Source organism: Nothoprocta perdicaria, unplaced genomic scaffold (assembly GCF_003342845.1).
Source record: "Nothoprocta perdicaria isolate Ctin4 unplaced genomic scaffold, notPer1 scaffold_20, whole genome shotgun sequence".
Taxonomy (NCBI): Eukaryota; Metazoa; Chordata; class Aves; order Tinamiformes; family Tinamidae; genus Nothoprocta; species Nothoprocta perdicaria.
In genome coordinates, this window is record NW_020455205.1 from 3,638,572 (window position 1) to 3,663,463 (window position 24,892).

A 24,892-nucleotide genomic window follows, 5' to 3' on the forward strand; every position below is an offset into this window, starting at 1 on the left:
TTTTTTTTTTTTTTTTTTAACAACTCCACCCAAAGTAATGCTGGCTAATACCAGTGAGAAAAATAGGCAGCTCAGTGTCAGTGGCAATTCTCATCTTACGAATACTGCCAGCATCATTCCAACAACATAATACAACAGATACCTGCATGAGCATAATGCACAGCAGGCTAATGAAAACAAGTTTTACTCATATGTCTAAACAGCCTTTGAAATGATTTTTTATTTAGCCAACATTTTTGCCAAAATAGCAGATGTCAGTCAAAAGCCTCAAAAGAACAAATGAAACAATGAACAGCCAAAGCAGCTGAATTATGCTTGGTATGTTAAGTCATCTCCAAGCTGCATCTTAGGTGTTCAGGTACTGGATGAAACAAACAAACAAACAAAGACTACAGCAACTGGACAAAATAAGCAAAAAATAAAATAAAACTAAGCAGTGGGCGCTGAAACATCAGTAAGGTTCTGGGTCTATGCACTATGCAAAGCCATCTTTAAGCATGGGCCGCTTGTGTGTTTCCCTGTCAGATCTAGGGCTTTAGCATGTGCATTAGGAACATGCTAGAATGAGGTATTTAAAATGCAGTAGAATGTAACCATGGAAAAATAGGTATTTCGCTACAGTTTTTATCATTTAACTTTTAACCCAGCATATAGCACGGACTTACTTTATGCAGGGTGTCCAATCTGCCAGCGACAGTAACATAAGGAGTATTATCGACAATAGCCATAGTGCTAAAACAAATCTGCACGAAGCAACAAGACTGCTTTATGAGACAATGAAGACACTGTAGAGAGAGGTGAATGAAGAAACTTTCATCACTTCACTGCTGTTGTAAGGACACATCGTGCAATTATATATATGATCACACGCTATCTCAGGAAAATCTTAAAATTGTAGAAATAACAGGATTTTTAAAAATATTAGGTGGATTGTACACTGTAGCAATTATCTTCAAGGCAAGCACGGTGCAATGACATTTAAAGCTTCCTTTTAACATATAATGATGAAAATTATATTTATTTGCATATGATTTATTGCATTGAAAGGCACTGGTTTCAAGGGTAGGAACCCAAATATCATATATTTTATTATTTTGTATTATTCAAGAAGCCAAGATATTGGGAAAATTGGATTCAGATCATCATATCAAAATATTTTATAGAAGCTGCTGTTTTAATCATGTATTTATGCTAGCAAAGTTTTTGTTGTTGTTAATAAGAATTCACTTTGCAATGACAGTGGCAGCTGCCTTAGTGTACATTTTCTACTCCAAGTAGCTTTTGGAACGGAACATTTGTGGAATCATTCCAAAATAAATCAACTGCTATACATGTTACAAACAGAAATATTTCCCTTGTCCAAATTACCACTCAGCTGAACAGCCTGTCACAACGTCCTCTACTTCCTGCAAGGGCACAACTCCTCAGTACAATTTACACAAAGACATCTAAAGGATTCTGCAAAATAATTTCACTGATTTTTTTCCCTGTTTTACAACAATATTTTCTCTCTTTTTTTTTTTTTTTTTTTTGAATTTCCCTATGAAAACCCTGATGAAATTTCAGTTAAATCATTTTAATTCCCACATTGATTGCTCTGGAGTTTCTAAAACTACACTCACTCTGAAAAATACCAAGTAACGTTTTCTTTTCTAGTGTGGGTGAGGGATGACAGATCAAGACACCTAAACTGGCAACACAAGTCCCAGCTACTAGATTCCCAAAAGACCAAGACCAAGAGGATGTTCCATTATCTGTCATCTTTAGTCAGTACAAGTTCAGCAGCTGCTATTACTATCCAGGTTCCCTTTTTTTCAGCCCTGGCCATGATCACAGACTAACAGAACTCAACTAGATTCTAGAACTCAGATTCCAGCTGTATGGCTACAGAATGAGCAAGATATTTGCAAAATTAGAAATCTGGCACTGAATTTATTCCAACTTTTCACCAGAAGGCCTGTGGGAAGAATAGAAAAACACAGGGGGAACACAATATCACTCTTAAAATGTACCTTGATTGCTTCTGCTGGTGGGAAACCCACCCAGAGAAGGAAAAAAAGAAAAAAAAAAAAAAATCACAGAGACAGTTCTCAAAGAGGAGACAACTAAAAAGGATTTTTCCACATCCATCTCTTCTGAAACAGTCCCTTACCCATTGAGCTTCAGATAGTTACAGAGTTCCACAGTGCAGTATTAGGCCTATTTCCACGCTTCACCAAGCATGAAAATAAGCACTGAAGTAAGTTTAGTGTGAAGTTACTAATGTGGCTGCTGTGAACATGCTAACAGTGGAAAAAGGATTACAGGATTACTTCTGTCGCTGCACATTTGATGGCAAAGGAGCCTTTAGGGCAAGGTCTTTTATTTTGCTTTGTAGATTCATCCATTTAATACCTACATAGGTGTTCTAGAAGCTATTGAGGACTGAATGCCTTCACAGCTGTAAGCTTTCTCTACTGTGGGAAAATGAGATATTAATTATGCAACTCAGCACATTTAGAACTTGTCTATATATAAACACTGCACTGATATAACTCTATTACTTAACTGATACACTTCGCACACAGACAGAGTAAGTAGGTAGATAGAAAGTCACTGCAACTATCTAACCTGGCATGTCTTCATTTTCTTCCACTGCTGGTTAACAGATCTTACAAACCACAATGTTTAAGTGTTAGCCTAGTTTTTATACTACCTCACACCTCAAACACCTCCATTTTCTTTTTTGGCAAGCCTTAAAATACCTATATATTTATCTTACCCACAGGCCTAGAAATCCTTGGCTTTCTGTGACAGATGTGGAATCTGAATATATTTTGTGGAACTGCACATAATTTGAAAAAAGGTCAATGATTTTAAAAAGACTGAAAATAATGTATGAATTGCATTGCACACATCAAGTAAATCATTGTTCTAACTGGCTGCACAGAGGAATTTACAATGTCAAATTAATTTTGTACTAAGCAATTTGCTCTTAAATTTGCAATAAAAAACCTAGGGTAAGGTAATTATACCAGAATGAAGAGTTGATAAAAGAAATATCAAGCTTTTTGTTTATTCCAGTTCTTCAGGATCACTTCAGCTGCATCTAGTGTGCTGTCTTTCTGCAAAATAAGGAATACTACTGTAAATAGAAAGCTTTTGAAAACAGAGTAGCAGCCATGATTATAACATCAGAAATCAGTATTTGGCAGTTATGTTTGCATCTCAAGCAGTTTTCCATTAAAAGTTATAGCTACGGATCTAGACATCACAAAGAATTCAATGCTAATATCTTGCAAATATTTTTCAGGTGTATTTTTTAAAAAGATAATGTGAATGCTGAGGAAAAAACATTAACAAATTTAACAAATTTAACAAATTTAACAAATTTAACAAATTTAACAAATTTAACAAATTTAACAAATTTAACAAATTTAACAAATTTAANTTAACAAATTTAACAAATTTAACAAATTTAACAAATTTAACAAATTTAACAAATTTAACAAATTTAACAAATTTAACAAATTTAACAAATTTAAATGAAGGCATTTATGCAATAAAACTTCTGGCTGCTCTAAATTGGAAACATACTGGAAACATGCTATGCATAGTTTGCCATCTTTACAGTTAGGATTTTTAAATATCCCTAAAACCAAGTTATGATGTGAACTACTTAAACATAATCCCACTAAAGATGGGTAATCACAGTTCTGTGGCTTGGCTGCAACTGGTTAGTCATACAAATCCCCTTTAACTTGTCATGATTAGAGATCTTCATATAAGGCAAGCCATGTTTGCAATTAGCGAGTTTCCTCCTGGTTGTTACTGGCCCAGTTTTTATTATAGTCTTTTATATCTCATCACAAGAACTTAATAACACAAGCAGAAACTCCCCTTCATTAGTGGTCCAAGTTAAGGCTCTGATCTGTACATGGAACAACTAAGAGGTTGGCAAATGTTCCATTATGCTGATTCTGTGACAGACAGTAAGAATAAGATCGTAGGGATGTAGGTTTAACAGACTTTAAGTATCTGCTCCCAAAGCTTTTCAGTATTTTCAAAAACAGACTCAGCAAGTGGGTACGCAGGAGGAAGATAAATATGGGAAAAGAAGGTCACAAAATGACCTCCTTTTAGTCAGCCAGAATAGTCAGCCAGTTAGTAACATGCCAATTCTGTCTCCCTAACAAAACACCTAAGAATCATTTTTTTAAATGTCTTTGTTTTCTTTTGTGATTTGGAGTTTATTTAAAGCCCTGTATATTTTCAGGTAAGTGAGCTAAACTTGAAGCTCACCTGTTTAATGATTTGTTTTGTAGTTTGAAACTGACTGGATGTGAAGATACATAGAACATACTTCTCTGCTATACAAAGGAATTATTCCTTACTGTGGATTATAGAAGTCATCCCAATAGACAGCATGAGATATCTGTCATCCGCTCTCATACTCATCCCTGGCCAACAATGTTTTTAAATCAACAGAATAAGCTAAAAAAGCTTTACCCTCATAGCTGTTTTCTTCTTGTTGCCCTTCTTAATCATATCGCCCATATTTAGGACTTAAAAGTACCTCAGCAAAAAGATATTTGAAGCTATTTTATGTCAGATTTTACATCAAGATAACTTTCTGCTGCTAAAATCATAAAACACAGAATATCCCGGAGGGAAAAAAAGAAAAAAGAACAAAAGCAACAAGCAGCCTATTGCAGATTTTTATATTACTTGATTTTCGTTTTTTGAATATTCCTGGGACATAAGTTTACCTTAATGAAGCAAAAACGTATATATTTTTCAAACTGCGCTTTTGTCTCAGGACCACAAAATGCTGAAAGAGGAATTGCTGAAAGTTTCTGAAGTATAAAACAGAAATATTTATTTTACACAGATAAGTACCAGTTTCAAGAATCATGATTTTACTATTCCATTTTTTCATAACTCTTCTCTCCCTTCATTTAACTGAAAGAAAAGCTTGGATTTTGCATGCAAAGCTATTCTTAACTAAATCTTAAGTAAATTCTATCTTAACTAAATTCAAATCACCTTTCAAGCAAAAGGTTCAAAAGGTACTTGACTGCAACTAGCATTTAGGAGTGCAGGAAGGACTTGAGCCCAACAAACCTACCAAGTACATTTTCAGCATGCTCAGCAATCTTTTAGCCCATCATTTGCAGCAGTTAGCATAGGCACCAAACAGTACTTTTAATGTAGTATCTCTACTACATTATTTAATAAGTAAGGCTACACTTCTCTTGATTCCAGTAGACAAGCATTTCTAAAACTCTGGAGTATGACTAAGACACCTTACCTTAGATGCTATCATCCATCTGACAAATTTATAATCATAAGGTTGACTGCCCTCCTCATCAGACAGATCCACATCTAAATAAAATAAAATAAAACAAAAAGTAAACATGATGATATAGGACTTCTTAGTCTCCAGTGGAAAGGCATTCACTAATAAGCACCTTATTATAGTTAGCACTTAAAGACAAAGATATATACTTTTAAAAAATATATCTAATTTTTAAAATCTTATAGAGACTAAACCAGGCCAACAGATGTGCATCTTTCTGCTCTGACCTGAGCACTTGTGCTCCATGCAAAGTAAGATCAGAGATGTAGCTTAAAAGAGAATGCTGCAATACTCCAAAAAGTCATCAAGTCTGAATGACGGAGACCTGGAGTTTGGAAGGTGGTGAATAGGGTCCTTTTGTACAAGATGGACAACAACAATCACTGCTATTGCTGTTCTTCTCTCATCTGTAAAACTGGGGTATTGATAATTTTCTGGCACCATGGTAGTTTTGTGAGTTTGTAATCAACTTCTATTAAACATTTTATGTGAATGACAACTGCCATTAAAGTGAGTCACTGCAAGATGACAAAAATCCATTCCTCTTATGAATTTTTTCCTACAGTATTATCATCGTCTGAATTTCCAAAAAGATTTGCAATTTTTGGTAGGCTTTAACGATGTTTAAAAATCAAAATGCCTCAACTTTACCCTTCCTATGTGCACATCTCAAACCTTGCAAGAGCTTTGCAAACCAAGGACAGTTGTCAGAATCACAAAGCTTTTGCTGGACCTATTGGGCTAAGGCCAAACAAAAAATTTCAGTGCCCATTAGCACATCTGACAATGTTATGAGAAGATGAAATGAGAAGAGAAAAACCAAAGTTGCATTTTCATCTTAACATTTGTTTTCCACCCCCTGTTTAATAAACTTTTTACTAACTTAATGCAGAAACATCAACAATCATAAAGTAGCCTCCTTCTGGAACGATCGGCTTCAGTCCAACTTCCCGAAGCAGCCGAGCCATCCGATCGCGCTTGCCTTCCAGCTCCCGAGACAGCGAGTAAAAATAGCAGTCTGGCTCATCCATGCGCTTACAGTCAATCCAGAGGGCTTGTGCCAAGGCCTCCTGCGAACACAGCATTCAAAGTGCTCACACACTCTCAGTACAGCCACGGACACTCAGGCACTTCCTACCGAAACCATGTGGCTTTTGCCTTGATCCCGCTCTCATTAAGAAAACCAGCATATCCAAATCAGACAAGCTATATCCAAATGTCTAATTGTTTGTTTACTTAGTGCTGTGGTAGCACCCAGAGCACCCTATCATTTGCCAGGCCTTAATCTTGCACAGAGGTCCAAGTCCTGCCACGAGAGTTTACAATCTACATTAAGTTATTGATAAAAATACACCACAGAGTATAGTAAACAAACTGTATTCTAGTCGATAGAGATAATTCTTAGCAATCTAAAACCTTAGAGCAATAATCTTTATTTACATTTGCTAGAAAACTACTAATATTGTCATATTTCATGCAAGGGAGGTAAGTTCATTGATGAATAAAAAGGCAAGACTGTTTTGGTTTTTTCCCCCCTCAATGCTTCATCAGGTCATTAAATTTGTCACCTCTTCCACGAGTCCACAATACATATTTTAACAACTTATACATTGTTATGATCAGAACTTTATTATGGTAATTATGGTAAAGGTTTATGCCAGGTGCTAGACGAAAACTACCTCCTCTCCTCTATCTGTACCTACCTGTAATGGAGTTGGGCAAGTATATAGCGTATTTTGCTGAACTACTTGCAAATGCTTTATCAGATGCTGGGGGCCAATAGACCAACCAACCTAAGAGAGAAAACACGTATAGTCATACTTACAGCAACGGTATTATTAGGAATTAACAAAGAACTAGAGGTAGCAAAAGACCCAACATTTTATATTTTAAGAACAAGTAGTCAGTCATTTGTTTCAAAAAAATAGAATTCAGTAAAGAGCAGGTTAACACGAAGCTTGCTGAATGAGACCATTATGAGATTCGAGCTGTGAGACAACAGTTAAAATCTCACTCATCCCCATCTAAGGGTACTGAGCAAACTTGTAGCTCTTTATAATGAGGACTAGAAATCAAACCAAGCACTTATTAGGAATACTGTCCCTATTGTTCCAGGCTCTTCCCATCTCCCAGGCTCATGTGCTAGTCCAAGCACAAATCAACAGCTCATCAGGAAGTCAAAGAGAATTCAAAGCAAGCACCGCTAGCTCCAGCATGCCATGGTTCAGCCCGAGCATGGATGATGACCAATTTAGCAGCCAGATGGTTAAAATATTATGTTTGCTTTCACATAGACATTTTAAAAGCAAGCAAATCATTATTAATGTAATATAGATGTGGCACTAAAGTTTATCATACGTTCTGTTTTTGTGGGATGTTTGAGTTTACAATAATGGTGTTATACAGTTAACTAACCGATTTATGGAAATAACCGGATATTTACAGCAATTAAAAAAATATCACAATTTGGAAATATCACCACAAAACTGCAAAGTTAAAATAATATCAATGTCCAAGAATCTTCCCTGTTTTTGAACAAATCACAGTGTTGACACTTTTTCATATTTCTTCTCACAAGAGCTTATTTATAAAGTAGGTAAAATAGGATTAAAATACGAATGGTTCAAGCTGGAGTATTGTTCCAATTGAATATTATCTTCAGTTGAGAGAGACAGATTTCACAGAAGCTTTCAAAAGACAGGCCACAAAAATAGTGATTTTTTTAAAAATATGATAAATGCACCCTGTTATTTATATAACAGAACTCTTACATTTATTCTTCTTACCTTCCAGCCAGTTACACTGTACGTTTTTCCAGCACTTCCTATAGTTATTGTTCTTTCCCACATACCCGGCAAAGTAGCTGCATGTAAAGCAAAATTAATAGGTTACAAGTGTACCCATTATTCCGTGTAATTAGAAAAATCGTATTGCCCCTAAGAGCTTAAGTAGTCTGATGCATCATTGCAGCATGTTAGGCAAACAGTGAGAATATTCTAAAATTGCAACTGTAACAAACAAGAAGGCATATATGGGCCAATGTATTTTGGCACAAAAATAAGGTGAGAATTAACGAAAGGAGAAAGAAGAGGTAGAAAATAAGAAAAGGCACCGTCAGTGAAAACTCCATCGTGATTGTCCTTAGCTGGGGATACATAATTTTTCATAGGAAAGATAGGATCTGAAAAGTGACTACCCTTCATCTCCATAGGGTGCTGCTTCTGGTGCCTGGTAATAAGCACCATACACGACAGTAACTCAGTCACTGCCAGCCATTTTAATAGAATTGTCCACAGCAAACAAATCAGGGTCACTGGATGTTTCAGAATCAGGAGAAGACTTACTAGAATCTCTAACTCACAGCATCTAGGAGCTAGATACTAGTTGTCTAATTTGAAGAGACATGGCATTTTCAAGCAATAAAAGCCATGTCTGCAAGGAGTGAAGGGTGCATGGAGGCCTGTCCCTGTCTCTGCACGTGTCTGTGTCTGCCAGCAAACCAAAAACCTTTCCTTCCTTTCAAGGGAGATGCCAGAGCAAAGGTCTCTTCACACAGTTGCCCATTTTTTTCTGCATGCTGCCCCAGGGAAGCTCTGGTTGGACTCTTTAATATAATTAATTTTCGATCAGAAACAGATTAATCTAGACACACTGGTGTGTCTACACACAAGGTTAGAGAAGGTCATAAAGTTACAGCAGTAGCAGTGGTCAACAGCACTCAGCTCTAGGACACCAGAACCATCACCAATGAGTCTCTCAATTGTTAAATGCTCCCTCCAGGGCAACCATGAGGCAAAGGTATTCCAGATGAAAACCCTGGATTTCGTGAGGAAATTTTTGCAACAGTTATCTACATTAGATATAAATCTCTGCACTTATTTGAAAACATGTATTTTGTTGAGCACCCTTGCTGAAAAACAAAACATTTAGCAGAAAAGATTCATCTTCTTCTTAGTCCACCTATATTCTCTCTGCTGCCCAGTGACCTTGAAAACACAAAGGCACAGATGCATCCTCTAACCAGCTAAATATTTTAGACACGACTTCCTAAAGTCATCCAAACTAGCTCTCACAGACTGCAAATAGAACCAAATTCCAAAACGAATGCCCACAATGTACAACCAATGCACTGCAGCCCTATGCTCAGCAACTGTGTGGTTGAATGAGTAAGTACTGCACGGTCCTTTAGATACCATTTGCTTGCTGTTATTTGAAAGAAACCTTTAACAGCAGCACTACCATTGTAGTTGTGCCACTAATGTACTGCTAGACTATACCTTCAAAAATTAGATGTCTGTACATATAAGAAATAACTGTTGTATGTTAGTCAGCTCAAATACATCAGCAGTTCCCAACTAAGACCCCCAACCTTAGAAGCTTTTACACATACACTTAACTAGCATTTAAGGCTACAGTGCTACATGCATAGGACATGTATTTTACATATATATAAATAATATATAAATATATATAAAAATCTCTCTCTCTTTTACTTGAACTGATTCAGGAGTACAGACTCGTTGGCTTCTGTGGATGTCTGCTCTTAAATCTCTTCAGAGCTTTTGGAAATTCTATCTTTACACTTTAAAACATTGCTGAGAAATGCAAAGGGCTCCTCCTGTGAGAATAAAATCATCTCAAAAAAGACAAAGCTTCAAGTTTGGCCTTCTTGCACCAAGCATTACCGAAGAGGCATCTTTATCACACCATTACATATCCACCTCTTAGATGACACAAAAATTCAGTACCTATTTTAATGTGCTTATTTCCTTTGTAGACCAGCCATTCATACACCTCGTCACTGATGCACAGGGTATCATGTTTAATACAGAGATCAGCTATCAGCTGGAGCTCTTCTTGTGTAAACACCTGGGGTGCAAGAAAGAAAGGGCCAATGTATTAATCACATTATTCGAGGTATATTTTCCAATTACAGCCACATTAAAGCAGGACTCTTACCTTGCCTAACGGGTTGTGAGGGGTATTCAGAATGATTGCTTTAGTTTTAGAATTAAATTTATTTGCAAGTTCAGTAGGATCCAACACCCAATCAGCACTAGTTGCAAAGTTTCCATCACTTTTCTGAAATAAGAATAAATATACATTAACTTGAATACCACATCTGATATAGTCTAAGATCCCTAATTTAGGGCCCTCAGATACTGTCCCCTAACCATATCTGCTAACTTCTCCAACCTGCCCTGCTTCCAGGAGGAGCTTCCAGCCAAGAATAAAGCTAATCACGATGACAGCAGCAGCCTTCTCATAGCTACTGCCCGTCCACCTCCACGGAACAGGTAAGGTTATCCGTGCACCAGGTACCTCGTAGGCAGCGAGTGGATTGGTTTCCAGGATCTGAGCATAGAGTATGTAATGCAGGAAGTCAGGGCACGTGACAAGAAGGTGTATGGCCTTCCCAGGCACTAGCAGGGTGGGTGTTTGCTTGCCTGGAAGGATTAATCACCTCCAGACCAGAACGTCAGGTCTTCCCCCCACCTCCTTATGTGCAAGGATGGTATCAAAAATAAAAGGAATCTGGATCAGCTTTCCGAATGCACAAACTAAAGTCAATAAGAAACAATGCCTTACTTTTTCCTACACTAACAAAATATCTGCAATTTTGGGATTTATTTCCACCTCAGACTTGCAGACTATAGCAGTCTATCTCATTTCAATAGAATTGAGTGTTACAAAAGACTATGCAAAGGATTTTCTTCTACAAGATGTTCATAAAACTTCATTAGTTTTAGAAGAGAAGTTTTAAAGGCTAAACAATTTTTTAAATGCTACTCACATTTCTCAAAGGAATAAAAACAGGCTTTGCACCCACCATCTTCACCATTGGTTCGTAACAGTCAAAAAATGGCTCTATTATTATTACCTGAAATAACAACCACCTGTATCAGAAACAAAGAAATTGAAGTGCATAATAACATTATATTTTCAGATATGTTTTGATCCAGTAACTTAATATGCAAATATCTAGTGCAAATTAGAAAACAGACAAATTCTCATTTCAGTGAGTGCTAGTAAATATTTCTAATAAAAACTTACCTCATCTCCCTCTTCTATTAAGGCCTGTATTGCACTAAAGAGGGATCCATAACCTCCCACTGTCACTAAGATATCTGTGAGAGGGTCAATCTTCCTTCCACAAACTCTTTCATACACCTGAGACAAAGCTTTCACCAGCAATGGATGTCCCTGTTAAAAGCAAAGAAATGCAACTGACTAGTGTGTTCCTCTTTAGGCAAGAACCCAGGTGTTACACAGCATCTAAGGCCCATGATTGATTTTTTTCTCACATATAACGAAATAATAGACCATAATAGAAAAATACAAGATGGGCCTTCAGCGTTAGCAGGTTTTAACAGATAATGTGCTTTAAAGAAGTTCTTGCACATGTGCTTTAAAGTTTAATAAAGCTCAGTGACAATGTGCAAATAGGAACACACAGCCCTGTTTACTCCTGCTTACTCAGGCACACTACAGATTTCCAGCTGTGATTTTTTTTGGATACTTGGTAGAAAGAGAAAAAGCAGCTTAATAAAAAAAAAATACAGCTATACCAAAAGTCCTTCCCTAAAATGTTGAACACTGAAGGCATAAAATTATGAACCTCTTTGTAAACAAAAACATTATCATAAATTAAAGCTTGCCAGTCATTGTTGATTCAGATGACAGCCACTTCTGGTCTTGAGTGTGTCAGCTACAAAGGAATGCTGCAGCACCCAGGCCTTGCCAGGTCACTCTGCAGGCTCTAGTCACTGAGAGGCCCAAGTGTGGTATGAGGGGAGACAAAGTCTCAATTAAAACATGAGTAGAATCACTCATATTCATCCCTTCCATGTCTGCTAGCCAAAGATAATGTAGACAGTCGAAAGATCTTCTTAGTGCAAAACACCTGAGGAAGTTTAAAAGCTGAAGATGCAAATACTGATAAAAGTTCTCTTTAATTTCTATCAATAGTATAGTACTTCTGCAATGCTCATAAGTATCTTCAAACTAAGAAACAAAGTCACAGAAAACTTCAACAAATGCATGCATTGGCAAAATTGCACTTATGCCTGATTTTGAATTTTTTGCCGAAGAATCTGTCAGCAGATATTTGCTGAAAGAGGCTGCAGTGAATGGTCTCTGTAACACCTCCTCAGAGCCAAAGTTCTTCCATAACATTGCACAAACTTCTGAGGAAATTGCTAAACTGTGAGAAAGAGCTTTGAGAAACTCTCCAAAAAGATAAGAAAGGTTAAATAATAGACAGATGCGTGACTATTGAGATGAGGATTGCAAGTCAAGGATCCAAGGGGTAAAACTCAACAGGGAAAGGTCTAAAACCCTAAAGGAAAAGACATACTTAGTGTCATCAGTGCTAATAGTTTCTGGAAACAGCAAGCCAGCAACACAGGATCCCATCAAGAGCAGGAAGCTGTGGAGATCACTCTTCTCCCTTCTCCTCACTGATGCCTACACGGCTAGAAAATTTTTCAGATGTTTTATTGGGGGTGGTGAACATGCTAGGTTTAGTCTAGAAGTTCATTAAACCCCAGCTTTCTTTTATGCATGTTAAAAGTATACCCCTGTTGCCGAGCTACAGCTCTACAAAGTGCCCACACAAAGCGACCCAAACTGGGCTGTCAATGCCCACAAGACTGCACTCAGTGGGGATTTTTTTTTTCCATTCTCGTCACAGCCCTGAGTGACTTGACAGGCTTTACTGGTCCTGCCCAGACTCATCTGGGGCCCTCCCGTATCTCTGCCATGGGCCCAAGAGCTCCTTTCCAGTTCATCCCAGGGCTGCCAGCTCTGCTCCAGCTATGCTGTAGTGCTGGTCTCAGACCTGCACACTGACCTCCTGGCTTGGCCTCACTCCCACCTCATCACCACCCCCTTGCTGGGTGTCATCTCTGGACCTGCCCTGCTTGGGTGCTGGGTGGGACGGGCCTTGGCTGGTGAGGTCCCTGCCATGACAGCTGGGTTACAGAGCTCTGCTGCTTGTTTCTGCAGGTGCTGCTGGCCCTCACTGCCCTCTGTCAGTTCTCATGCATGCAAATTCTCAGAGAACAGGCAAAAAGCTCTGGTGAAATACATAAACACCAGCAACACAGCACCCTACCCAGGCCCCAGCCTATCAGCTCTGCACAATGCTTTCCTACCCATGCTGCACAACATGGTCCTCTAGAAGTGGGTTAGACTGAGTATAAACAGATCCCCTAGGATCTTGGAGAGCAATCCTGACACATTATTTTCAAGTGGGCAACATCATTTATCTTTACAATGAAATTTGAGAAAGACAAACCAAATAGGACAAGGAAGTGTCATACTGAACCAAAGCAATGGTCCATTTTAATATTCTGCCTCATGAGAGTGACAAATGCCATATGCTCATACCCAGCTCAAGAGGCCAATTCCACATGTCACCTGGTACAATGGACAGTGAGTATCCTCCAGGCCATAAATTTACTGTTTTAATTATTTCTTAATCCCCACTGAAACCTACTGAATGCTATGGGTGAATCTTTCCCATTCTAGCGGTGCTATCTCAGCTAATATCAGGTCTGTCTCACTCACTCCACTACGATTCTGTGCATTCATGTTTATACGGAGCAAAACCAGAGGTGTGCTATTAATATGCTCTGTGCTGTGAACAGACAGTGTGAATCTTCAGGGAGAACCTACCCCGCCACACTCATAATACCATACTGATCCTGAAGTATTCTGCACTAAAGAACCTTACATAGAGGATACTGGTTGGTAGTGATAGATCTGTAGCTGCCAGCTCCACTAGACAAACTAAATTTCAGATGCTAAGAGTAGAAATTATGGATGCAATCAGTGTAAAACAAAGTCCTGGATATTTCTCCATGGTAAGACTCCCACAGAACTTAGGTCCCCAAGTTCCACAGCACTTACAAAGCCCCGTGTGTACTGGTTCAGTCTGTCAACTGTTGCTGCTTTTGCCAGCTCTTCTTTCACATAGCTGGGAGGGGATATATCAGGAAGGCCTTGACCAAGATTGACAATTGAGGGATCTGCAGCCACCTTTGTAAATTCAATCCTACCGGGGAAAGAAAAAAGTTTTTATTTGGCATACATGATAAAATTGTCTTTTCTATCATCAGCATTAAAATGCAAAAAAAAAGAACTGTTTCAGATTGACAAATTCAGAGCAGGAGAAACAGCTTCAAGAGATGGGTGTTTCTCATCACACTGAGAAGTGGCGACAAGGACCACAACAGTCAGAAGGAAACTAAAAAAGGTTTATTTTCTGCATTCACACAATAAGTTTCTCACTTGGTGTATATTGTAACCCTGGATATGAGCAGAAATTAAACACTATTCTCTTCATAAAATTAGAATTCATTAGAACAGGCAAATTAAATGATTTAAAGCCTAGATTCTGCCAAATGAAGGAGTTATTTAAACTACCCAGCTATCTCTTTTGTTTGTTTGTTTGTTTTTTTTTTTGTTTGTTTGGTTTTTTTTTGAGTGATTCATTAGCTGTTCCTAGTATCCCACCAAAAATCAGAATTCTTGATTTTTTTTCCTTCTTCATGAAGAAGCTGTGCATTGTACCCTTTCCTCACTAGCCCAATGTTAATGCAATTAAAAATATTTATATATATATAAAAAACTTCACAATTTTGTAAAATAAATAGAAATTACTAAAAATAAGCCAAAGGCAGGATGACCAAAGCACCTTGTGTGTTACACATACACAACTAGTACAAGCCCATGCTGTTACCAACTACCACAATACCAATTTTCTCAGTGATTAATTTAATATTGAGACTAATGAAATATCCAGGAAAAGGTATATTAAAAATAACAGGCCATGTTGTAAAGACAAGTACAGTGGTTAAAACGAGGTCTATTCCTGTTTTTCAAAAAAGCAAGAATAACTGAAATATAGTTTAACAAAATTAATATATAAAAAGCCGGCTATACCACAATATCCAAAGCTATACTTACGTGGTTTACTAGATATCCAGAAGCCTAAACCTAATGGTTAAAGCACAAGAGAAAAAAAAGAAAAAAAAAGAAAAAAAATAGTTTTACCAGAACTTGTTTCATTGTTTCCTTTAAGCATTGGTTTCAGCAAAAACAGCAAGTGCTGTATACCTGGGGGGTGATTATTGGCAATAATTATCATGAAAATACAGCAGCCAAAGACATTTCCTGAAATTTGCAGAGATTTTTCTTTTACTTACCACACGTTGCTATCAAGGCCTTCAATTCGTCTTGCGTTTTTGTGCTTGAAAGGCATTGTCTGCAAGATCAAAATATACACACAGGGTTTTGCTAAGAAAGACAAAGTGCTGTATTGTTGGATGCTGCACGACATACTTTCATGCTTTTTCAAATACACCATTGCTAGCAGAATTCCACAGTTACATGAAATCATAGACATGGTCTTTCAAGAAAGCTTCTATAACAGCCTGAATTCAAACTCTCGCTAGGGAATCTGAACCGCATCTACTCAGAAATGCACGTGAAGTTTAGAAGACAAACCTAGTGCTGGCAGCCATTAAATATAATTAATGTCTGGCAGTGCTATACAAAATCATCCACACAGACATTACTCAGTGAGCCCTCCCCTTTTTCACACGCTAGACTCCTCAAACTACAACTAATAAGTCTTATCCTGAACCTTTCCAGCCAGTAACGTAACGAGAATAAATGCTTATCAGCTACAGGACTTTCATCACTAATTATAAGATAATTTTTTATTAAGTAACACCCCCTAGCTAAAACACATTGACAAATAAAATAAGCTTAATGCAGTTCTCATACCGTTTTAAGTTAGTTTCTAAAGAGTCTTGTTTATTCTTTTTTTGTGTCTTGAAACTAGTTACAGAACGAAACAGTTGTGTTAATCTCCACGTTTTCACAGATTTAGCTTCACTGAGGCTCAGGTTCAGCCCATTCCTTTACTTTGAGAAAATCAGCCAATCAGTTGACATTTTAAAAGTTATTCATTAAGCAGAATTTCTTCTTCTAGAAGGTCACAGGAATTCTTAGGATTTTGTTTGGTTTGGATCCAGTTGTGTCAGCACTTGATAATCCTCAAGCCATTTTTAGGTATGGGCTAGGGTCTCAATTTGTTTAAGCACACAAGGTATTTCCCCACCAAGCTCTAGCTCTGTGACCTTCTGCTTTCCCTAACGCTGATCACGTTAGACCAAGTCAGGTGCTGCTTCTATTTATCTTTCCTCATTATACAAAGTGAACAGTAGTTTAATACTGACAGAAGCAAATTCTTTTACATTGTGCACAATTAAATTGTGAGATTCACCATCAAAAGCTACAATTGAAGCCAAGATATGAAGAGAACAGAAAAAGTAAAGAAAAAGAAAAAAGGATTAGGTATCATCATGATCAGCGAGATCATCCAAACACATTAAACAGATCACAAACGATCACAGCATATAAAAAACCGACCTAAGCAAAACCCGAACTGGAAGGTGGCTTACATATTAAAAGACTTCTCATATAGACAACCTATATTCTAATTGTCTCATGTAAAGGTCTGTACACCTGCTTTGGAGAATATGTCACATAACCTGGTTGGCTCAGGTTGCTGAGCAGGTAAACTCTTGTTCTGACCTGGGAAGACAATATATACTCCAATGTTCTACACTGGAAATGAAGCGAGTGACCACAGCTCATCATGTTGAAATGCTGTTTTTTTCTGCGTGCACACAGCAATAGGCCCTGAACTCAATTGTGCTTGTATGGTTAGATACTTGACTGATTTGGATAACTTATTTTAGTCTTGCTATTACATATTGGAACCATATAAAAAGTAATTTAAAAAAATACAGCTGTAGCAAACAATGTTTTAAAGACTTCCTCACATCGAATCAATGATCTTAAAATGCTCAGCAAAGGTAATTCAAAAACAAAGTAGGACCCAATCCAATGTGTATTTACTCTTAACATAACAAAATCAGTGCATTTCTAAAATAAATACTATTTCAATAATGCAATCTATAAGGTTAATGAAATACTTACTGCAAAGGCTGAAAACCTGATGTATTGGGAAGGCAAACAGGTCCGTAGTAACCGTGTTCTAATTCCAAGGCAACAGAAGCTCCGTGAAGCAAAAAGCATGCCTGCAGAAAATAAGGAAACTGAAAAGGCTTACAGGAATGTTTTTTCCATACACCACTAAGCAATTTTCAAAGCTCAGATCTTGCTCTCATCCTTTCAATATTTTGATGTAAGAAAACTCAGTTGCAGAAAATTATTACCTTATCATACAATTAAACATAGAAGATGGAACTTTTCAACTGACAGGGCTGCACAATGTTTCTTAGGAAGATTTTCTCTATTTGCCAACATCAAGCTTTTCCTTGAATTAAAATAAAGTCTAAATGTAATTAAGCATTGAAGTCTGTGTTAGAATTGGTGTGAAACTGTTCATGTAAAAAACACTGCTATCGAAGTGGCAGGTTTAGAAACAATATAAAAACACACCAAGATGATGATGATGATTCTAATTATCACTTTTTTAAAAGAAAAGTTTCCATTTTCAAGTGTTTGAATCCAGACATTTCAAAACTGAGGACTAAAATCACCAGTCACACTGCAGATGCAGACCTACATGCTTTATATAACTATGCTAAGTTTGGCTGCAATTATTTGGCAAACATTAAATATCTACCAAGGCAGAAAATCCACAGCTAGAAAGGAGACTGTGTGTGGAGTAACAGATCATTCTCTGACTACAGGAAATGAACCATGTTAATCCACGACCATAAAATAAAAAAGGCCACTAGTTTAGGCAGAAACTTTTAGAATCCATTTTTAAATGCATGTATTGGATGGAATCGTCAAAATTACTGGTGTTCATAACAGAAAAAATAATATAATCCAGAGATCTGCATCAGCAACATGGCATGTCACAGTGACATCATTACTAACCTTAAGTTACATGGCTAACTCTTTAGAGAATAAAGAACCTCACTTCCAGCCACCCTATACTATACACCTGAAAATATTAAGAAAATCGCCACCACCAAACAAAAAAAATGCAATATTTGTATTGGAGAGGAATGCAGTGGCCTGTGAAAACAATGCAATGCAAGCCTTGCAGACACAATTAGAGAGCACCCAGAATAATGGTTTTACTCCAACAACAACAAAAAATCATTCTTTACATTTCACATGCAAGTTAATAATACAGCTCCTTATTTAGATACCTTTAATGATGTGAGTTAAGTTTTAAACCTAAGATGATTTTGCCTTTCTCTCATTCCAGTACTACAAACTCAGTCTCAACTGTGAGACTAAGATCTCTGGCACAGCACAAGCACCAGGAAGGGTTTAAAACATTTAGTAAGATCTGTATATACATTATATACATATACACAAAAGCATAACCCAGCAAAGGAGCAGCAGACCTGTGTCACCGTAGAGGGGTCAGTCTCTAAAGGTACCTGAAATATCTGATGAAAAAAAATATACTTATATTTTACATCATGGAAGTGCAGAAACTGTCAAAATTTTATGAAAAATATAATGAAAAAAAGAATACTTTCAATAGGCTTTCCATAACGTCAGTCCCACCTTATTTAAACCTCTTAGTACCTCTTTTCCACTTACTAACACAGACTCAAGAGCACTCACGGCCAACACCAGTGTCCCCTACACTGAACAGCCTCCTACAAACTCCTTCTATGGCTTTTCTTTCTTTTCTGTCCTGTAACATCAAATACTTCCATTTAAACTACTCTACTTAGCATAGACATGCAGAAGTGATATATCTAGAATAGATCACAGGCTCAAGAGGCTGATTTGCAGTTACTCTAGGATGACTGCACATTTAAGTACTGCCTCTGGACATCGGCCAAGTCAGTGATTTTGCTCTGCATTAGACAGCCTATAATGTCTATCTTATCCTCAGTTTTTCTCATGAAGATGGAGAATTTCTAGAGCACACAGCACTAACAGCTACTAAGGGTTTCAAACCCTGTTTGAATCCTTTGTAAGCACTTGCAAGGTTCTTCACACACAGAAAATGCATCTTTTTTTTGTAGGGGGGAAGAGAGAGAAACAAAAGAACATTACCTTTTGCTTTCTTAGCCTTATTAACTTCTGGGTTTTTTAATCGCATTCTAAGATCACTCACTGCAACTCATAGCCAATCCTTCTGAAACTCATGAACTTGCATGAAGAAAAAAAAGTTATCATGCAAGGAAGAGGAAAAAGAGAAAAAAAGAGGGAAAAGCCTACTCTTCCCTTCTTGTAGGAGGACGAGAAGGAAGGCAGCCCGTCGGAAAGGTCAACATGATAAAGGTGGTAGCGGGGCTGGGTGCAATGCCTGTGTTTTTAATTCTGGCTGGCAACCCAGTTTAACAGTTTGTTCTCAGGAGCTCCAGAGACAGGGTAAATTAAACTAATTAGCTAGGCTGGAAGCTATAAGAAGACTTTGTGATGGGAGCTCTCTGCATACCTCAGCTTACGACAATCCTTTACCTCACACAACGCTTTACAAACACTGCAACACCGATAAAAACCCCTCAGCTGCAGGTCCTGGAAAAAAAGTAAGCCGCTCGGGCTCCACGTTGAGGCACGTTTGGTGCATTATGCCTATGGTGAATATCCGTTCAACATACAAGCTTAGAGGTGCCCTCTCTCAGCCGAACTCCCTGCAGTCCCTGAAGGCCACGCTCCCGCGCGCGCTCACGGAGGGGCAGTTCTGCAGGAAGAAGGGCGCCACCTTCCCGAAAAAGGCTCCAGAACTTTCCCCGTGCGCAGGTAGCCACGCGCTGGGCGGCCCCAGGGCGCTGCTGCCAGAGCCGACTCCAGCCCCAGCCGGCCCGGAGCCGCAGGGCGCCCCGCGGCGGCGCCTCCCGGGCGGCCCGGGCAGACACGAGGCCGCGGCCCGTCCCGCCGCSCGCCCCAGGCCGCGCTCCCGGCCCGGCGCCGCCACTCACCGCCCGCGCCGCCTGCGCTCCGGGCCCGCTCGGCTCCGCCCGGCCCGGCCCGCCCCCGGGGAGGGACCCGCGGCCGCAGCAGGGCCCGGGGTCAGAGCCGGAGCCGGCCGAGGCGCGGCTGCGGCGGCCCTTGTGCGCTCGCGGGCGGCCGCGGGAAGGGGCGTCAGGCCGAGTCCTGCCGGAGCCCGGGAGGCCGCGACACTGCGGGGCGATCCCGCTCCTGTTCTGCCACAGCCGCCGGTATAGATCAATACTGGAGCAAAGAACTGCCCGTGGCCTGAGAAAACACTTCTTAGAGCAAGTCCTTCAAAGTCTTATTTTTAAATACCTTATTTGAAGCTAGAGATCTAGTTAATAATCATGAAGAAAAGGATTAGCTGACAGAATGCAGACAAAACTAGATGCACTAGATACTTAAGCTACTTACATATTATTCCTGTTTATATTGTGTTATATTTATAATTGAACCCCTGGGAAAAGTGTGATGAGAATGTTTCAGAGAACAAACTGAAAACTGGATGTAGAAACACTCTGATGAGAAAAGAAAAAGGGGAGGGAGAGCAGGCCATGATTTTCAGTCTTAAATATGACACACGGAGCAGTTAACACTTAACTATTTTTTTTTTTCCTCAGTAATACGTTTTGGAAAATGTATGTTTTCAAACCACGTTCCCAAACGTGGCACCTGAACTGCCCTTGGGCAGCACCTCAAGCACCAGCGGAGGGCAGCAGATCCCAACGCTGCCTTGCACGAGGAGGCCCCAAGGAGACGCTTGGGCCTGCCCTTGGCCATGCACAGCACTCATGTCCTGATTTTTTCACGGAGTTTCCTTTTTAATATTCATATTCGTTTAATATTAATAATATTTTATTCTTTAAACAGGAAAGACTCGGTTAGAAAGCTTGAAGAAAGTTTGTCTCAGTGCTACTAGAGAAAGCGAGTAAAACAGCCGTGCTACCCTGGCCGTGCGAGGGCCAAAGCTTCTTTTCAGAGTGGCAACTTCCAAAGCTGTTCCGAGTTCTGGCACAGCAGGGAAAGCAGAAACTTCGACACCTGAGCCTAACAGCTAAATGCGTGGAGTAAACTTTTCTGAAGGCAATATTCATAAAATGAAAATGGTCCTGAAATAACGAATTTATATATGCTGAGGTACTGGCGTTTTCAAACATGTCCTTCCTACTTGGAAGTGATATTCATTCCCAGTACCCTCATGATGTAGTTTTTTCTTAAACACCCAAGTATCTCATGCTGACTTCAAGTTAGGAGCATTTCACTAATTTTGCCAGTGCATGGTAATGCATGCCGTGTTTTGGATAAAAATCTTACATGGCTGATCTCTTCAATACACACCCACATTTTCTAGAAGCACCAATTAATGCATTTTTTTAGGTGAATTTATTTTAAGTGAATGTAACCTGGCTACATCCTATTGATAAAGGAAGAAATGTAGTCAGGAATCTCAACACTTCATGAAAGACCAGTGAGAATTAGCTCAATTACAGAGAAGAAAATTACTTTGCAGGACTTGGATGCAGTTCAGAAAACTCTATTAACAGCACAAAGAAATTCGCTGACTCCAAGTAATTCTGTCTATTCTTTTTTTTACCCTAGCTGCAGCAAACAAGACCCTAATGAAGAAACTGCATCTTAGTTAAATCAAGGTACGGATGAAAACCATAAGATTTAGGTCATCTTTCCCTTGTCTTTTATGACTCTTGTCTTAGTTTTCTAGAGAAATGTTCTAAGAAATTAGTGTGCTACCTTAAATAAAATATGCCCTAATGCGGATGAAGGAACACAGCCCAGATATCTCACACGCTTAGCATTATTCCTTACAGGCTGAATCAAATCTGGACTAGGAAGGAGGATGTAGCTGTCTGGCTGCTCCTACTCCATGATAAACCCTGGATTGCATCGGTGGGGGGTTGTCCACTGCACTGGAAAGATTTCAGGGAGAATTTCCTATATTACACTATGCAGAATTAAACAAATGGATAGGATTTTCATTCATTTGGCATAAGGTGAATTGCTCATCTAACTATATATATTTTTTTTTAAGATTAAACATCTCATATATGTGCCAAGGAACTCCTTTTATCAGACCATCCAGTATGCATTTATTATTTGCTTTGATTCTCTTTCAAAAATATGATTTCCTTTTTTTTTCTCTCTCTCCTTGTAAGCTGTATTGTAACAATTTATCATGTAATAGCTACTGTACATTTGGCACTATTCTGAAAAATGCATCATAGCCAATTAGTTTCAACAATATTCAAATACATGATTATTTATTCTTTTATTGGTGATACTAACACGTGCCAGAGTTATCCACCGTCTCTACCCCGCAGTTGTCTTCCATTTTGAGATTTACAAACTGTATGAGGACTGTTTCCAGCACCTGCAAGGACTATATCTTCAGAGGCAATATAATAGATGCATGATATAATCTAAACTTTGTGATCAAATTAATTGGCTATGATGCCTTTTCATCTATCAAGTTGATTTAAAAAATGTCTATGTATTCTTGACTTTAAAAAATTATTTAGAGATTTTTATGTGATGAAGGTTAGTGTATCTGGCTGGCTTTTTCTTCCCTATGGAATCAAGCCATTAATAATGAAAATGATTATAACAAAGGAAATATTTTCTAACAGATCCCAGAGGTGCTTTCTCTGTACATAAATTTGGGAAGAAACACTTTATAACCGACCTTTTTTGTCTTATTTCCATGTCCCCCAAAGAGTAAAATGCAAGTTTGTGCTTCAGATGTGGGATCTCATCATCAAAAGAGCAATCTATCAGAGGAAGGATGTGCTGCTAGGGATTCCTCAAGCTGCCAGAAGGCATTTTTACTGTGACGTTTTTTCTTGCAAGGACAACAAATAACACAGGAACTAGTGTTTTCACCCTCTGGAGGGGTACTAGGAATAAATTTGTGAGATATATCACCAGAGAACCTCAAACTACATATTAGGAAAGAAAACTAAAGTAAGAAATGAATGCCCTGAATGAAAGTCCACTGAAAGACAAAGAAATGTGCTTTGGTCTTCTAATTTTAAAAACTTCCCTGAGGTTCTGAGTCTGCAAGGTGCCAAACAAATCCATTTTTTATTGCAAGGGTAACTTAAATAGGAAGGATCTTCCATTGTTTGCTCTTAAGCTGGTTCCTTCAAAATGATGCTGATTAAAGAAACCCTAAATGTTTAAATTGATCTGGTTAGCGTTGGTAGGATCAGAGTGGGACTTGACAACACACATAACACACAAACTGCAGTTCAGAGGGAATAGTAATTTGTAGTGGAAAAACATTGAGGTCTATAATCAGCAACCAGAAGTTGATTGGTGGGGGTAAACTCTCAGTTTGGCTCAGCTGAAGTCAGAGCAGGATGTCTGCCACCTCAATGAATAAAGCTTCAGAGGTTACCTAGAACAGCACAATAAGTAGTTTCTTACTGAAGGACTTTTGATTTCCAGTGTGTTAACCTAGTGTCCACAGTAAGCATAAAGATGTCTCCAGACAAGACTGGGTTGACTTTGCAGCAGTGCTGAACAACCAGCAATTGACATTAATGACATAATTAGTATGTGTACAAACCTTTTCACTTCTGTACAGAGTAAGCATAATTAGGTAGCATAAGTGAAAAAGCTAGAGAACTGCAAGAAGCCTGGATCTGCATACAATTAAAGCATATTTTGTCTTTTATTCAGAAAATTATATGCTGTAAATGTTCCAAGTGCTAGATCCTTAATTGCGTTTTTATTGTCTTACAGTTGCAATATTAGAGTTGTACAGCAGAGTCAAAGCATTTCTAAACAAATGGCACTGGATTCAGGAAGCACTAGAAGTATTTTAAATCTGCTAGTAGCATTCTAGCAGGTGTACATCAATCATTAGCAATACTGTATTTAGTGCTGTGTGTGAGCTTTTTGTGCTTACACGGCTACTAAAGTGAGCAAACATTTATTTTGTGATGAAAACTATTATGGGGACAAATAACTTCAGTTGTTCTGTTTACAAAGGCTACAACAGAAATCCTCATAATAAGACTCAGAAAAAGACTTCACTATTAGTCAACAAGATGCTAAGCTAACAAGGCAAAAAAGCAATAGCATCTATGAGCATGAGTATTATCTTTGTCTTTCAGTATATAAAAACCAGATGACAAGCAAAAAACATCCCATTTAGAAAGGCATTGTTTATGCTACCATACATAGCGTATGCATCTTTTTTTCCTTTCCTTCTCACAGTTACTCATGATGTAACCAGATCCTGACATTCCAGTTTCTCCTTTATTCAAGCCTTTTCTTTCTCTGCAGACACTTTAAAAATATTTTCTCATAAGAGGCATTTCTTACATAATCTTTTCTAACCTGATCTTCAGCATTTTTAGTTCAGGCTTTGTTCTGAACGCAAATCACCTACTGTGCTTCCTGTTTCCTAATGAAGAAATCTGAGTTTGTATATGTATTTTTATATATAAAAAAATATAAAATACCAAAAGTGTTAATTCAGCAGAGTATATGAACAGTACCTTTGTTCAGCAGAAGCTCCAGCTTTGTTTTTATATCATGTTTGTATGAGTTTGAAGCATGAGCAGCACTGCCCTGGGA

At 38.3% G+C, this 24,892-nt stretch overlaps 1 protein-coding gene across 6 annotated transcripts; it reads right to left on the minus strand.

Moving 5' to 3' along the window:
- Positions 1-1,822: 1,822 nt before the first annotated feature.
- KYAT3 (kynurenine aminotransferase 3) lies at positions 1,823-24,892 on the minus strand. Of its 6 annotated transcripts, none has more exons than XM_026037915.1 (14): positions 24,814-24,892; positions 17,354-17,454; positions 15,550-15,608; positions 14,252-14,396; positions 11,393-11,542; positions 11,133-11,219; positions 10,298-10,420; positions 10,087-10,207; positions 8,125-8,201; positions 7,042-7,131; positions 6,222-6,408; positions 5,291-5,364; positions 4,749-4,835; positions 1,823-3,104 (listed from the first exon to the last, which is right to left on the minus strand). In XM_026037915.1, the coding sequence occupies exons 2-14, from the start codon at positions 17,450-17,452 to the stop codon at positions 3,042-3,044; spliced, it is 1,362 nt and encodes a 453-aa protein (XP_025893700.1). In that variant the 5' UTR covers positions 17,453-17,454; positions 24,814-24,892; the 3' UTR covers positions 1,823-3,041. The 6 variants fall into 6 exon arrangements, with proteins under 6 accessions (XP_025893700.1, XP_025893697.1, XP_025893699.1 ...); XM_026037912.1 differs by lacking the exon at positions 24,814-24,892 and adding an exon at positions 20,281-20,298; XM_026037914.1 differs by lacking the exon at positions 24,814-24,892 and adding an exon at positions 19,960-19,980 and having other exon boundaries at positions 17,354-17,472.